Raw genomic sequence first — 15,204 nt, forward strand, 5'->3', positions numbered from 1 at the left:
AGAACTAAAACTATTTCAATCTAGAAAAGGTTGAAGGAAATCTATCTAAGTGCCATTCTTCAGCTTCTCCGTGAAGGTTAATAACAGGTTTAAACATTACTTTCCCTAGTGGAATGTTTTGACGCAAAATTTAACTTGATTTGCAACTTTCCGTTGGTTATACAATTACTTTTATTAAGTTCCAGAAAAAAAAATCATGATAAGGAAATCAGTAAATATTGAAACTAAGCATATAGTGGGGTAGTAGTTATTTTAATGCTGCTTTTACTGATAATCAGCATTTTCTTAAGTGGTATTGCATGGCAGTTAAATTACCTAATGAAACAGATTTGATTTTATGTCATATACTTAGAAATTTCATTTTTAAACTGTGTCTTTAGTCTGACAATGAGGAAATTAGTTTATGTATTGGTTTTTCTTTTCTAATTCCTAGGGTGGCACACTGTGTTTTTCAAAACTTGATTATGCAGTTGCTTGGTTCATCCGAGAATCCATGACAATATACATATTTTTGTCGGCATTATGGGACCCTACTATAAGCTGGAGAACTGGTCGCTATAGGTTGCGCTGTGGAGGTACAGCAGAGGAAATCCTAGATGTATAACTATGGCTTTGTGACTGTATATAAAAGAAAAAAAGAGAAGTATTATAAATTATGTTTATATAAATGCTTTTAAAGATCTACCTTCAGTAGTTTTATCACATGTATGTTTTGGTATCTGTTCTTTAATTTATTTTGCATGGCACTTGCATCTGTGAAAAAGAAAAAAAGAAAAAAAAAAACACATCTGTAGTCTTGGCCAAATGGTACTCTTTATTTTGTGGAAGTAGAGAATCAAGAGAATTGGTTCTAGGAACCTTGGTTTGTTTTTTGTTGTTTATTTTTTTAAACAAATAAATATATATAAATATATATATATACACACACATATATGTATATGAATGCTCTGCAACAGACACTATGACAGTATCCTTCAGTAGAGAAAGTTTCTTATTTGAGTCCTCTCTCTCAGCTCATGGATGAGCAGATGGCAGCCTTGTTGAGGGTTTAGAAAGGCCATGAGCTTTCACATTTTAAGTGAATGGTGTCATGCAGTGAACCACCCATGGTGAGGTACTAACTGAGAAACTTTTTCATGCTTTATGCCTACCTCTTGTAGTTGTTGCAGAGCAAATATAAATTGTAATAAGGTAGCTAGGCCTTACAGAAACAAATGGGAAAACTTTTAAAAATAATTATAATAAAAGAGCTGGAGTCTAGTATTTATATGGAATCTGTGAGAGGTTTTTTTTTTTTTTTTTTTTTTTTTTTGGTCTCACTGCAATGAACCAAAAGGGGGCTGAGTTTGGTTTTTAATTGTAGCCATGTATTGAAGGCATCTTTTTGACCAACTCTTGTTGGTTCTGTCTTGAACCATTGTTAATCACTGTGCTGTAATTAGTATAGCTGAATCTTTCCTTCCCTGCTCCTTGCTGGGCCCACCCCATCTTTCCTTAACTTTTTTTTCAGGGGGGGGGGGTTGGGGTGATTTTGTTTTAGTATGAGTGGATGTTTTGATAGTTGTCAGGAAAAATGCATTTCAGATACATTTCACACATGAGCTATTTTCTTACACAGTATGTCTTATTGTTAATAAGAATGTAATTTCATGATACAGGTATTTAATATCTTTTTTAAGTAAGTAAATATTCTAGCCATCAATAAATAAATTGCAGTAGAGTATTAATTAAGAGGGGACAGGATGAGTTTTACTCTTAAACTCAATCAGTATCAAACTAAGTCTACTGTGTGTTTTTTTTTTTTTTTACTATGATAGTCTAGTCTTATTTAAATTGGATTTTTGTATTCCAGTTTGTATGACAAAATAGACTAGATCAGTGCTAGTTGTGAATGCATGCTGTACTTCACTCTTCTCCCAGTCATGCAGCTAAACTTGCTTGTCAGGTTGTTCTTAACTTGTGGTGAACTGGACTTGTTTTTGTTTAAAAATATAAGGGACAGTGCATAAGCCTTTATTTTTATTATTATTATTTTGGTAGTGGTGGTCTGCTTTTCTTCAGGATTGGGTGGCATGTTGTCTATATGATGCCTACTGCAGGGCTAACACTGGCAATGTGGCAGCTTCGAATTCTAAGTTACTACAGGTTCCGTGTCAAAGCATAAAAGGTAGCATATTAGCAATAACTACATATTTATAGAAACTTCACTTTACTGAGCCAACTCATTTAATTGTCTAATAACTATACACATTAAATTGCAATATATCTATAAATGTGTATATTCTACATACACATTTTATTGAAATTTTTCTCTGGGCCAAACTGCCTTTTTTTTTTTTTTTTTTTGCCTTATGATGAGTTTGTTTGAAGGGCATTTTCTTTGCGAACAAAGGCTTGGATGCATTTTCCTTTCTTTATGTGAAATGAGTAATTTTGTTCCCTAAGGAAAGTTGCACAGGGAAAACCAGTCTAGTTGTGACCCACTACTTTATTTTTTCAATCACTCGTAGATGAGCTTTGCTTGACCATGTTTGTCATTTGTTGATGTGTTTTATGAAGTTTGGTTGATGCCATCCTTTGCACTGCTGAAGTGAAATCTTGCTTTTACGTAGCTTTTTTGCTGATCTCAGTATGGGCAAAGTAACAACAAAACCAAAATGGCTGGACAGACTTCTTGTGTCTTGTAAATATAAAAATGACTGTTCTATAAATGTATTCCGTGTGGCAGTGGAATACTCCACGTTAGCAGAGTTGATTCTTTGTTTAGCAATTTTGGAGTGCAGATAAAATGGTAAAAAAAATAATACAAATGTTGGAGAAAGCATCACAACAGAACTGTAGGAGTCCAAATTTAATAACTGTCTTTAAAAAACCAATAAGTGTCTAGAATATACATATTTTATTATTTAAAATCGTTGTCTTAAGTTTTTTGTTCAAAAAATAAAAATTTGAATACAATCAAATCATTCTCAAGTGTACTTTTTTTGCTTACTCTTTCCTTTTATATTTTTATAAGTAATCCAACATGGTCCACCATTCACATCAGAATTACTAGAAGGATTCTGTCAAGTATTGATTTTGAAATCTTTCTTTTATTTGTGCTGTAAGCAGTCCTGTAACTTAAAGTAGGACTTTTCTACATTGGTTGTATGTTAGAATCACCTGGAGAACTTCTTAGAAACTGTAGATGCCTGGGCCCTGCCTGTACAGATAGTTATTCTGGGAGGGGCCTGAACTTCTGGTCCTACCATAAGAATCACTAGGGCTGTGGTTGTGGCTCAGTAGCAAAGCACTTGCACCACATAAAAGTAAACAAAATAAATTTTTTTTTTTTTTAAATAAGAGTCACTGGCACTTGATAAGAAAAACCCAGTGGTCCCTTTGGCCCCTCTCCCCTGGGCTTATAACTTCAACTCAGCCTCTTAGATCTTACCACTCCTGTGACTAGGAACGATAAATCCAAGAGGACTGGGATAATGTTGCTGCTTGAGACCTAACTGGGAAATCAACTAAGCTGCACCCAAAGTCCAGGGCAGGCTTTTCTGGAGCTGGTGGCATTCCCACGCCTGTTTTACCACTAGCCCGTGAGAAACAATACCCTTCGCTGGAAATCATATCTCAAATATGAAGAGAAAGAATAGACAATGTTATACCTCCCTCCAAAATCCTGTTGAAATCTAATGCCCAGTGTGAAGGTAATTCAGGGTGGGGCTTTTGTTTGGCCCTTACCAAACACTGAGTCCACCAGCATCCTGACAGAACAGTCAGTAAACTTACTGCCACCCAGTCTGGTATTCAGGCACAACAGATAAAGAATCTAAAAGGGATCTGGCTGCAAACTGCTAGACTCCACTCCAGCACCTTGACCCAGAAAACAAGCTCATTCCTCCCAGTTTGTGTACCTCTAAAGTTTAAGAAATAAAGAAAGGTTGATTATAGCTAGACAAATCTTGAAATTCCCTCACCCTTACTCTAGAGTGAAGCAGCCCAGGTGTCCACTGAGAGTAACCTGCAGAACTGGGAGTAGCCCCTGTATATAAGATAATCAGGCCATAGTACTCTATGTTCCTCCACTGGGTCATTTCAAGCTCGGCCTATAACAGGTTTAAAAATTATCTAAATCTTAAAATTTAATAACCATCTGTATTCTAACTCCTTTTTTTTTGTTGTTTGTTTGTTTGTTTCAGGGATTTAACCCAGGGGCACTTTACCACTGAGCCACACCCCAGTCCCTTTTTATTTTATTTTATTTTTTTAAAATTTTGAAACAAGGCCTCTCTCAATTGCTGAGGCTGGCCTTGAACTTGCAACCCTCCTACCTCAGCTTCCTGAGCTGCTGGGATTATAGGCATGAGGCACCATGCCCAGCTTGTATTCTAACTTAAAAATCCTTCTAGAGAACCAGATTCAAACCTGCAAAACAAGAATGTAAATTACTAGAAAGCCGTTTAAGGTAAAATGCTTTACATACATTATCAATAGAAAAGATAAGTGCATACCACACGAGTACATTCATGTGAATGAAAGTGGTTCAGGCTTTTCCTTCTGAAGTTTATCAGGATATAGTGCTTGATTTGTTACTTCAAGTTATCATTGCCTGTACCAATTTCATGGTGGTGGAAAGAAAACAAACATTACAAAAAGGTGAGCAACTACGCCTGTGGAACTAACTGCAAGGATATGTGTTTAATTGAAGAATTTGCTTTACAAATACTGGTTTCTGCAGGAGAGTTTAAAATCACTTTCAGCACTTTCTAAAGACAAATAGAAATATTTTTAATAGAACCAAAATGTACTTAACCTTCACAGGGTCCCTTGCCAGTTCTGGGAGAGATTGGCAGAGACTGAGTGCCCCTGGGGTAGTTTTACATGGTTATGCTCTTTAGGCCGTTAGTCATCAGGACACCTGTGCTGATAGCAATGAACTATATCTAATATCTGATTTAATCAGTGTGGGGAGGTCATTTTTTTTCCTACAGGATTGAGTCTTCTCTCCAACCTTCTCTGCTGCCTAAACACCTCCCATTGCAATTATGTGATCTTTGTGCTTCGGCCTTTGTCCCCAGTCCTGGGAATTCTGTCATCTCCCCTCATGACTGACAACATCGGGCCCATGGGGATGTTGGAGAAGCCCAGCTAACTGGTGCAGCTCTGCAGCAAGGGAAAGGAGTGGGGTTAAAAGTCATTCCACAGAGCTGATGCCTGAAAATAGTGAACATGATCATCCAGAGAGTCAACTGATGAGAGCCAAGGACAGAGTTTTGGGGACCTGTGTAGAGGTGCAGTGGGAGAAAAACATCCAGAAAGCCTGGCTGCCAAACCTTGGGTTAGACTAGAATTTTGGTAGCTGTGGGACTTCAGGCAGCTGTCTTAGTCTCTCTGAGCCTGAGTTTATTGCATGTAGAATGGTGCCTATTAAAGCACCTACTGATTAAATGAAATAAAGCACAGAGCCAGTTAGTTGCATTCTACCTCCAAAAAAGTAAGAAATATTAAAAGGAGAGCCAAGGGGGTACCTTGGAAAGAGAAATTTCAAGTAGGAAATGCTCAAGAGAAGGGTCACAGACAATTAGGACCAGCTGGTGAGTTCTGGAGCCGGCCTACTCCCTGCTCAGTTCATTATGAGTTGTCTTGTGATACGTGAAATATTCGCATGGGGCTAACATAGCTTCTTTTTTTAAAAAATTTTTTATTAGTTGCTCAAAACCTTACAATGATCTTGACATAGCACACATTTGATTCAAATGGGGTACGTAATTTTATTTTTCCACGTGTATAGATTGCAGGATCACATTGGTTATACAGCCATGTTTATACATAGGGCCATACTAGTGTCTATTGTACTGTGCTGCCCTTCCTATCCCCCCTCCCCTCCCCTCCCCTCCCGTCACCTCTTTCTACCCAATCTACTGTGACACGTCTCTCTCTCTTTTTTTCTTCCCTAACATAGCTTCTTTACGAATGATTTTTGATTGACAATAACATTTTATTCCATGAGTGAGAAAAGAGTGGAACTTTCAGAGCCAGAAATTGTTCATGCCCCTGAGAAAGCCCATTTACCCCTTGTGCCAAAGATATCTTTTAAGAATGGCTGCTCCTCTACTATAGAGAGGGAAAGCAGGGATGGGACTGTTGGGTTAGGAGCTTGTGAAGAAGAAATGAAAGTTAGGAGCACATATATTTGGAAACTGCAACAATGATGCATTTCTCATACAAGGTCCCAGTAATGGTAAGCTAAAAAAAGAATTTTTGAGTTTTTTTTTTTTTTTTTTTTTTAAGAAAGGGAATTCCTTGCCCTGGCCACAGTGCACATTTTCATTTTGTTTTTAGTCTCTGATTTTTGCTTATGTTGCTTGTTTTATTTCCTGCTTTGTTTCTATGTTGATCTATAGTTTAACCTCTGATTTTGGCTTCTTTTCTGACCTCATTATTTAAATATATGAATTTTTCTTTTTCTTTTCTTCCTCACTCTGCCCTGATGCCCCATACTGGATATTAAACCCAGTACCTTCCACTGAGCTACATTCCCAGCCCTTTTATTTTGAGATGGTGTCTCACTGAATTGCCAGACCTGGCCCTAAATTTCGGATTTTCCTGCCTCAGCCTCCTGAGTAACTTGGATTTTGGGGGGTGTACCCTGATTAATTTTTTGTTTGATGAGGGTAAGATTTAATATTTTTACATGTGTAATCATTAGCCCCTGGAATTTCTTCCATTTATTAATCTTATTTAAGTGAGAATCTAATTTCTTATTATTTATTCCATATCTCTTTTCATTTTAACCATATAAAACAATGCATGTGACCAAACAGAACCCTTCCCTCTTGGAAACACTTTGTATTTAGGGGTGTCCTCGAGGCAGGATGGGGTAGATATGGAAATAACTGATCAGCATTTGTGCAACTCAACAGCCCACATATGTTTTCCAAATAAAAGATCAGCCTTCCCAAATGTGATTTCCCTCCCTGTTTTCCAAAGAAAACCATTTTTAGTTTTTAAGTAACAGTATTTTCAGAGTCTGTATGTATTTGTTGTCTGAAATAAAGCACATTTGGCCTTCAGTACATTTCTGAATTCTGTTTTCATCTGTTTTCCTAATTGAAGTTAAAAAAATTATTTTTTTTTCCTATGCTCTAAAAATCTAAAAAATTAGGTGTAAGGTCAGGCAAGGGTGGCGACCAAAGGAGGAAGATTTTAAAGAGGCTTTGAGACTCACTCCCGGGCGGAACTGACAGAGTGGACAGGAGGAGGGTCTGAGGAGAAACCTCGTGGGGGCTTGGCCAGACTGGAATTTTATGGGGCAGGAAGGGAAGGGCTTGGGACAAGAAAAGGGATTTTTGGAGTCCCTTGTCCCACTGGAGTTGGTTAGGGGAGCTGGCTGAACTCCAGGATTGGCCAGGGGATCCCGCTGATTGACAGGTGTTTCCGTGGCCCCTGATTGATGTTTCTTTTATTTGTGGGTTGCTTGGTGCTTTGTTCCGACCTGACATTAGGAACTCTGTTCCTTGAAAGTTTGAAAGAATTTATCTGTAAAATTTGGGGGGTGGGGGGGGGGCTTGGCACTTACATAACACTTTCAGTTTATTTGATTGGTGATGATCAGTTCATATTTTCAAAAGTCAGTTTTAGTCATTTGTACCCTAGAGATGCATATAGCAGAATCATAATTATTTCTAAACATTTTCTTCTTCTGATTATATATACTGTCAGTCGGGAGGTTTGCAGCCTCTGTGCTGATTGAACTTGGGCCTCTGTGGTTTGAGAGCGGAGTCGAAGGCAAGGCCATCTCTCCCATGTCTAGGAACTATCTAGAAAACCAGGCCCCCTTGCACCTCCTCTTAAAACCCCTCCATTCCTTCAGGATGAATCCCAACCCTTTCTCATGGCATCAAGGCTATTGTAGGTTAAGTCCCAGCCAACTTCCAGCCTAGACTCCTGCCACTTTCTCTCATCCACTCGTATAAACTCCCTTTATAATGAACTTCCTGCCATTTCCGACATCTGGCCTTTCCTGTTTTGGACCTTTGTGTGTGTTGCTTCTTCCACTGGGCCCCACATTTCCTCTGACTAACTCCCACTCTTCTCTGCGGGATCCACTCAGACACTAGCCTCAGGTTGGTTACCCCAGTGTCGGTGCCTCCACAGCCTCACCCTTCACTTCTGCTTAACACAGGAATGATTTTAATGGTGTTCTTCTTAGATGGGGAATGTCAAGGGCAGGAAGGATCAGTAACTTACTTGGCTTTGCACGTACCAAGCACCCACCTGACACAAAGTCCTTTTCATTGAACAAATTAGTGAACAAATAAAGATAAGCACACTGCTATCACCAGTTTTATACAGCCAGCTAATCACGTCGTCGTAGCAAGGAGTACAGACTGTGCAGCCGTCTTGGGTTTCATTTTCCAACATCACCATCTGCTTTTGTACCCACTTTGTGCCTCAGTGGATGCCAATGTTATCAATTTCTCAGGGTTGATATGAAGATTAGGAGATAATGCACTGAAAAATCATACTTTCTAGAAAAAAAAATTGTGGTGTTATGATATGGATCTCAAGTACTAAGTCCTGGTCACTAAGTGAGAACAAAAGCCCAATGACCCAGTAGACACAGAAGCTTTTCTTCCTCCAAGACTTGAGGGAAAGAACCATTCATGGTCTGAAGCAGAGGGTTACATGATCTTTTCTAGAAGAACTGACCCTCAGCCCTTGATTATTTTCAGAGAAAATAATCTAATAATGTTAGATTATTACAGTAGCAGATGAGTATGCTACTGTAGCCAGCATAATATGTCCTGAGTGTTTGAACCAGTGGATGAACCTGAAAGACATCATTGCACAGACCTGTATTTTTACAAAAATAGTCCACAAAATCTGAAAGCTAAGGTGTTCCCGGCAAAGCATGGCATGTACTTACTGCCTGGAGTAAGACACATGCAGAACATTGAAGAGATTTTATCTGGCTATGATATTTCTAGCTGTTACTCTTGTGTTTTATTATTATTAATTTTTTTGTTTTGTTTTGGTTCCAGTGATTGAACCCACAGATCCTTAACCACTGAGCCACACCCCCAGCCTTTTTTAGTTTTTGAGACAGTGTCTCACTAAGTTGCTTAGGACCTCAGTAAGTTGCTGAGGCTGGCCTTGAACTTTTGATCCTCCTCCCTCAGCCTCCTGGGTAGCTGGAATTACAGGTGTGTGCCCTGAGTTGTTACTCTCTTAATGGGTAACTGGTTCTAGAAAATTCAAAGACAGATTTCAGGTGTTCTCCAACTCTGAGCACTGAGAGTAGTGAGCCCAGGGTGCTGAATCTTTTCTAGAACTGGCCAGCCATCAAAAGGCCCACCTGGCTTTGCAGCTTTGATGGCTGTCAAAATGTAGTATGAATAAGAGTCATTTTATATCCCAAGAGCAGTGCCCTATTCCCCATGTGGCGAAGCCAAGGACTGTATCTTTATAAGCTTCCCTGAGACTTAGACACAGGCACTTCCAGCCACTCTTTGAGGAACAACTCAGAAAAGGTAGATCAACAGGATGATGCATTTTATACAAGTCAGGCTTAGGGTCTGGAGGGTTAAGGCTCAGATCCTAGGGCATCATTTTGTTGATCTCTAGGTAAAGTGACCCAGGAGAAATGTCATCACCAGAGGTTCCCACAACACATAGGAATCTGCAAGTGATTCCTATGTGCAAGTGATTCCTATGTGAATCTGCAAATCAGGCCACATGGAATGGTGGATGTTAGTTGGCCATCAAGCACTCTGTGCCAGATAGGGAAAGTAGAAGCAGAGGAAAACTCATTGAAAAGATAACAGAAGATTTTATTTTCAAAAAAAACCTTATTTTCTCAGAGACTGGCATTTTGAACTTTGTCACTAGGGTAACAGGAACTTAAAAATTTTGGCTTTGTTTTTGTGTGTTGTCTCAAGACTACCATTGTTCTAAGGAAAATGAACCAAAGTTGCCAAATGAAAATAGGAAGCACTTTCTATCATTCAGAGTCCTACTGACTCCTGTACTTGCCCAGCCTTGGGGAATGCTGGTCCCATATAGTCACTAGGACTACACAGATAGAGCCAGCACAGGACTAGACAGCTACAATAACCCAGCCACCAAATGAAGAGCCAGACAGCTAGGAGCTCATTAGCATCTAGGGATAAGGATACAAATCTGTCTGCCTTGCTTCTTGCTGTGACCATCTCTGTGAGACTTTGACCATTTCCACTGATGTCAACGTACCAGGGCGGGGGTGGGAAAAAGGTTTAGCTTTCTTGCATTTGAAAATAAAGACCCAACTCCAAATTGCTCAACGGAAAATCCCAGTTATTACTGGTCCATATTTCAATGTCAGGCAGTCCACCACTGCTTGAGGGATTCCAACAGCTGGCTTGACAAATCATGAGGCAAAACAAAGATCACAAAGGGAGCATGTAATTTTCTGGGAAGAGGCTAAATTGCATGACCAAAAAGTTGTGGCTAACCTAGAGACAGAATTAATAGGAGAAATGAAGTAAATTTCAATTTGGACATAATGAGGGGGAAAAACATAATGAGGACTTTTTAGGACATACAATTAGAGCATAAAAAATGAAATAATGGAGTGAAAAAGTATGGTTTCTAAATTTAGAATTCAATGTAGAAATTAAGGAAAACCCATCAATGCTTCTGAGAACCAAATTAGTGTTTGGTGGGATCCCAATAACCCTCCTAAGCAAAATCAAACAAAATGGTAGCAAATGTAGTGAGTATTAAGAGAAATCACCCTTACAAGACAGAGAGAACACATCAGGTGGAGATTTATAGTCTAATAATAGGATTTCCAGAAACAGCACAAGATAGGAAAAACTAAAGAAAGACTTGCTGCCTTAGATCTAAATGACTGCCCTACTTCCGGGTGAGTTTAATGAAAAGATACACTCTCAGTGTGCTGTGAAATTTCTTAGCTCCAAGGATAAATTTACCATCCATCAGGTAGAAAGAACAAGTTGTTGACAAAGGAATGGGAGTTGGACCAGCAATGCTATTATAATTTAAATATGAGGTGTCCCTTGCAGCCACATCAATGTTTATAGCAGCTCAACTCACAATAGCTAAGCTATGGAACCAACCTAGGTGCCCTTCAACAGATGAATGGATAAAGAAAATGTGATATATATATATATATATATATATATATAATGGACTATTACTCAGCCATAAAGAAGAACGAAATTATGGCATTTGCAGGTAAACAAATGGAACTGGAGACTGTTATGGGAAGTGAAATAAGCCAGTGTCCAAAACCCAGAGGCTAAATGTTCACTCTGATATGCAGATGCCAACACACAATCAGGGCATGAGAGGGACGAATAGAAGTTCATTGGAATAGACAAAGGAGAATGAAGGGAAGAGAGGGGAGATGAGAATAGGAAAGATAGTAGAACGAATAAGACACAGTTTCCTATGTTCAATATATGAATACACGACCAGTGTAACTGCATATCACATACAACCAGAAGAATGGAAATTTACACTACACATGTGTAAAATACACTCAACTGTCATGTATCTCTAAAAAGAACAAATTTAAAAAATGCATCTCTAATCATGGGAAAAAAATACTCAAGAAAATAACCCCAAATATAAGCAGCCCCAGGGGAAGAGAAAGTACAAGAAAACAATGGAGGTTAACAAATCTTATGATAATCCTGATCTAAACAGTTGCCAGCCTGACTTGGGACAGGAAGAATTTTTGAATTGGATGAGACTGACTCTCGGGGAATTTCTAAGAGCCTCACCTAAGATTCTAAGTTATCTCAACACCTGGGAGTTGGAGTGGGAAGACCCTGGGGGAGTGGAAGTGGTTTCATGCTTTGTTAAGGTTTATGAATTGAGAGGAAGGGGTGCAGTGCCTGTCAACAGCACACTGCAAACGGCTTAGGACTCCTCAGAAATGGCTGTTCTGAGACTCCTACCTGTTTGTACATCAAGGACTTCTTACTAGTAATAGTTTCTCCCTCTTTCTCTCCTCTAACTTCATTATTATTTTTATCATCATCATCATCATCATCATCATCATCATCATCATCATCATCATCTATATTCTTCTCTTTCTCTTTACACAGGACAAATTAACCACAGATTGCAAATTTAGCCCCTATGCTTTTCCAAAACTCATCAAAATGTTCAGTTGAATGAAAATCAGACCTTCTCCCTTAGTAATTATACAAAGGACCAGCAGAAAGCTGATGACCATGTTCTTTCCTGTTTAAGATCTTTGGAGGACTGCATTTTTCAATAAGGCCATTCTTGGCCATTGTTACAGTCCAGTACGTTCAGCCACTGAAAAGCTCTCAACTTGGAGGCTAAGGTGTTAGGGAATGGAGGTGAGCCAGGGTGGAGCATGGAGAGAATGGCAGGGCTGGGGCATAAAATGTCTTAAAGGGCCCGTTTAGGCATTTAGCAGTAGGGAGTGATTGAACCTGTTGTGCGTGAGATTCATCTGGCTGTTCTGTGGAGGGTGAATTAGAGACAAGGAGCCTGCAGGCAGAGAGACTCACAGGAAAGTTGTTGCTCTAATCCTAGTAAGGAATGCTGTTTATCCCACCCCTCTGACCTAGGGGTGGCTATAAACTTTTTTTTTTTTTTTCCTTTTGCACTGGTCAAGGGGAATGTACTTTTTACAAAATCCTCACTATCTACAGTGGGAATTCTTCCTTTTTCTGTATCAATCCTATACCAGCCTTATGAGGATCTGAACTCCACATCAGGACCACAGCCCACTTATTTAACTCCCTGCCTTCACTTTACCTCCCAGGAGGTCACTCTCCAACCACTTCCTGCATAGGACCCTACTGGCTTTACTTCCTGTTCTAGTCTCCTACATACCCCTTGGACTTGATGCCCAACTTGGCTTCCCCACTTTTCCCTGATACTCAAAGTTTGATTCTGTAGCATGTTGAATTAAAACTTTAGTTGAATTCACAGCCTCGTTAGTCCTATGACAAAAGTTATGGCATGAATCAGAAAGAAGTACATCCAAAAGAATTGATGCTTTTTATGTGACTCAGAATACCCCAAATCCCACTGCACTTCTCTGGCCAACAAATGCAGCATCTCCTCCTCTTTTGTCAGAGAGCCCAGAGTGATCTTGCTAGATGGAGTTAGTTACCTTGAAAGAGGAAGGTGATTCTTTTCATACCCTCTCTTCTTACCATCTCTGATTGCCTCTGGTCTTAAAACCAGAATTATTTCCCATCATGACCTCCAAGATCCAGAACCAAGAAGACAACGAAAATGTCAAAAGAGCATTAAGTTTTTTGCTCATTCTTATCAGCAAAACCCTGGAGAACATGTGTGAGAATGAGAACTTGGCCAAGGAAAGAAGGACATAAATAAAGCTGAATTTTTCAATACAGTGTTCTTTTCAGAGATTTCAGATGAAATGCCAACTCCAGCAGCTGGAAGTGATTCTAATTGTTTTTTCTCAGTTTGCTGACTAACAACTGTGGCTCAAAGAAGGACCACACCAAAGGAGGCTAACAGGCCAGAAATTCCTGGGTAGAATTAACAGGATTCAATACAATGCCTTAGGAAGAGATTTTAGAGTGGGATTTATCATATAAGATTCATGCCCCTCCTCCCCAATAAAGACTAACAATATACAATAAACAAAACAACATAATCAACCTCACTGGGTCCTATGATAGCCAAACTCATCCGTGGTTCATTGTATAACTGGAATATATTCAGCAATTTGAATAATTTCCAAATTGACTTCTAGACCCTTTCATGAGGACTATAATGGCAAGAAAAGCAAGTTAAGTTTTTAGAAAGCTTTGAGAAATACATTGGTTCCAGGAGTTCCAGAGTCTTCATAAGCCCCTGAAGGCCAAGGATGCAAACAGGAGAAACTGTGCTGAAGTGGTCTCCCGGATTCCAATAGGGAATGGAATGGGGAGTCAGGCACACAGGCAAGAAGACCCACACCCATGCATGAGCAGGGAACCATCCAGAGGCATGGTATCTGTAACTGGCACAACTGGCAAAGGTGCTGACGTGGTCATAGGAATAGTTTGATTCTTTGGTGGTATCTATTTAACTAATCAGAAGATCTAAAATTGAACAAGATGGGCATCCCACCCCAAGTTTTATTTAATTTATGGAACCCAAAACTCTAAGTCTGTTAAAAAAAAAAAAAAAAAAGAGTCCTTACTCGAGTCAGTACAATAGACTCCTGCCTCCTCACTCAATTCCCAGGTCTCATTCATTTCGGAGGCTTTAAGCCCTTCAAATGAAAAAGACTTCGATATCATGACAGGTGTATACTTGTCTCTTTCTCCTCATCTTCTCCAAAAGAAACAACTCTTTATCAGTGTCAATGTATAGTTAGGGAAAGAAAATATCCAAACCTTTGGTTTTAAAATAAAAAGGGGTCAGAAAGCCGCTATGGACTGCCAGTCAGTGCCAGCCTTATGATGATCAGGTTGCTAATACTCTGACTGATCAGCTCCACACCAGGCCTGGTGAGACTTGAACTCATCTTGTGACTGGCTGGATAGTTGGTTGAATAGATAGTTGGAATAGATAAATTCAGCAATTCATTTAATTTTCAAATTGACCTCCTAATGCTTATCATGCGGGCTATTGTAGCAAGAAAAAAAAAATTGGCCTTAAAAGCAATAGAAGTATAATGTGGGCCACATGGCCAACTTTAAATTTCTGTAGCCACTTTTTAAAAATGTATTATCTCTTTTTAAAAATACCTTTGTTTATTTATTTATTTTAATATGGTGCTGAGGATCGAACCCAGTGCCTCACACACACAAGGCAAGCGCTCTACCGAAGAGCCACAACCCCAACCTCTGTAGCCACATTTAAAAAAATAAACAGGTGAAACTAATTTTAAAATACATTCTTTTTTTATACAACATATCCCAAATAGGATCATTTCAACATATAATCAATACAAAACTTAGCAATGGCTTATTTTTGTACTGTCTTCAAACAGAAGTGTATAATTTTACAGAACATGTCCATATTGATTAAACAAATTGCAAATGCCCAATAGCCACATGTAGTGTAGCTATGGTACTGGACAGCAGTTTCATAACCTCCCTCTTTGCCATGAGAGCAAGCCCATAGCAATGCCACCATGTTCCTGAAAAAGCCTCAGAAATGCATGTGCAACCACAAGACAGCCGAAAGCAGCGGGGATGTGGTGCC

The 15,204-nt window shown here is 39.2% G+C and overlaps 1 protein-coding gene across 2 annotated transcripts in view; it reads left to right on the top strand.

The window, feature by feature from the left end:
- Positions 1-2,963, top strand: part of Ugcg (UDP-glucose ceramide glucosyltransferase) — a 38,032-nt gene extending 35,069 nt beyond the window's left edge. For both annotated transcript variants that reach the window (XM_078047954.1, XM_005329709.4), the window contains exon 9: positions 434-2,963. In XM_078047954.1, the coding sequence (XP_077904080.1) occupies positions 434-604 (171 nt within the window). In that variant the 3' untranslated portion in view covers positions 605-2,963. The remainder of the gene's footprint in view (positions 1-433) is intronic.
- Positions 2,964-15,204: the final 12,241 nt, after the last annotated feature.

Source organism: Ictidomys tridecemlineatus, chromosome 4 (genome assembly GCF_052094955.1).
Source record: "Ictidomys tridecemlineatus isolate mIctTri1 chromosome 4, mIctTri1.hap1, whole genome shotgun sequence".
Lineage (NCBI taxonomy): Eukaryota > Metazoa > Chordata > Mammalia > Rodentia > Sciuridae > Ictidomys > Ictidomys tridecemlineatus.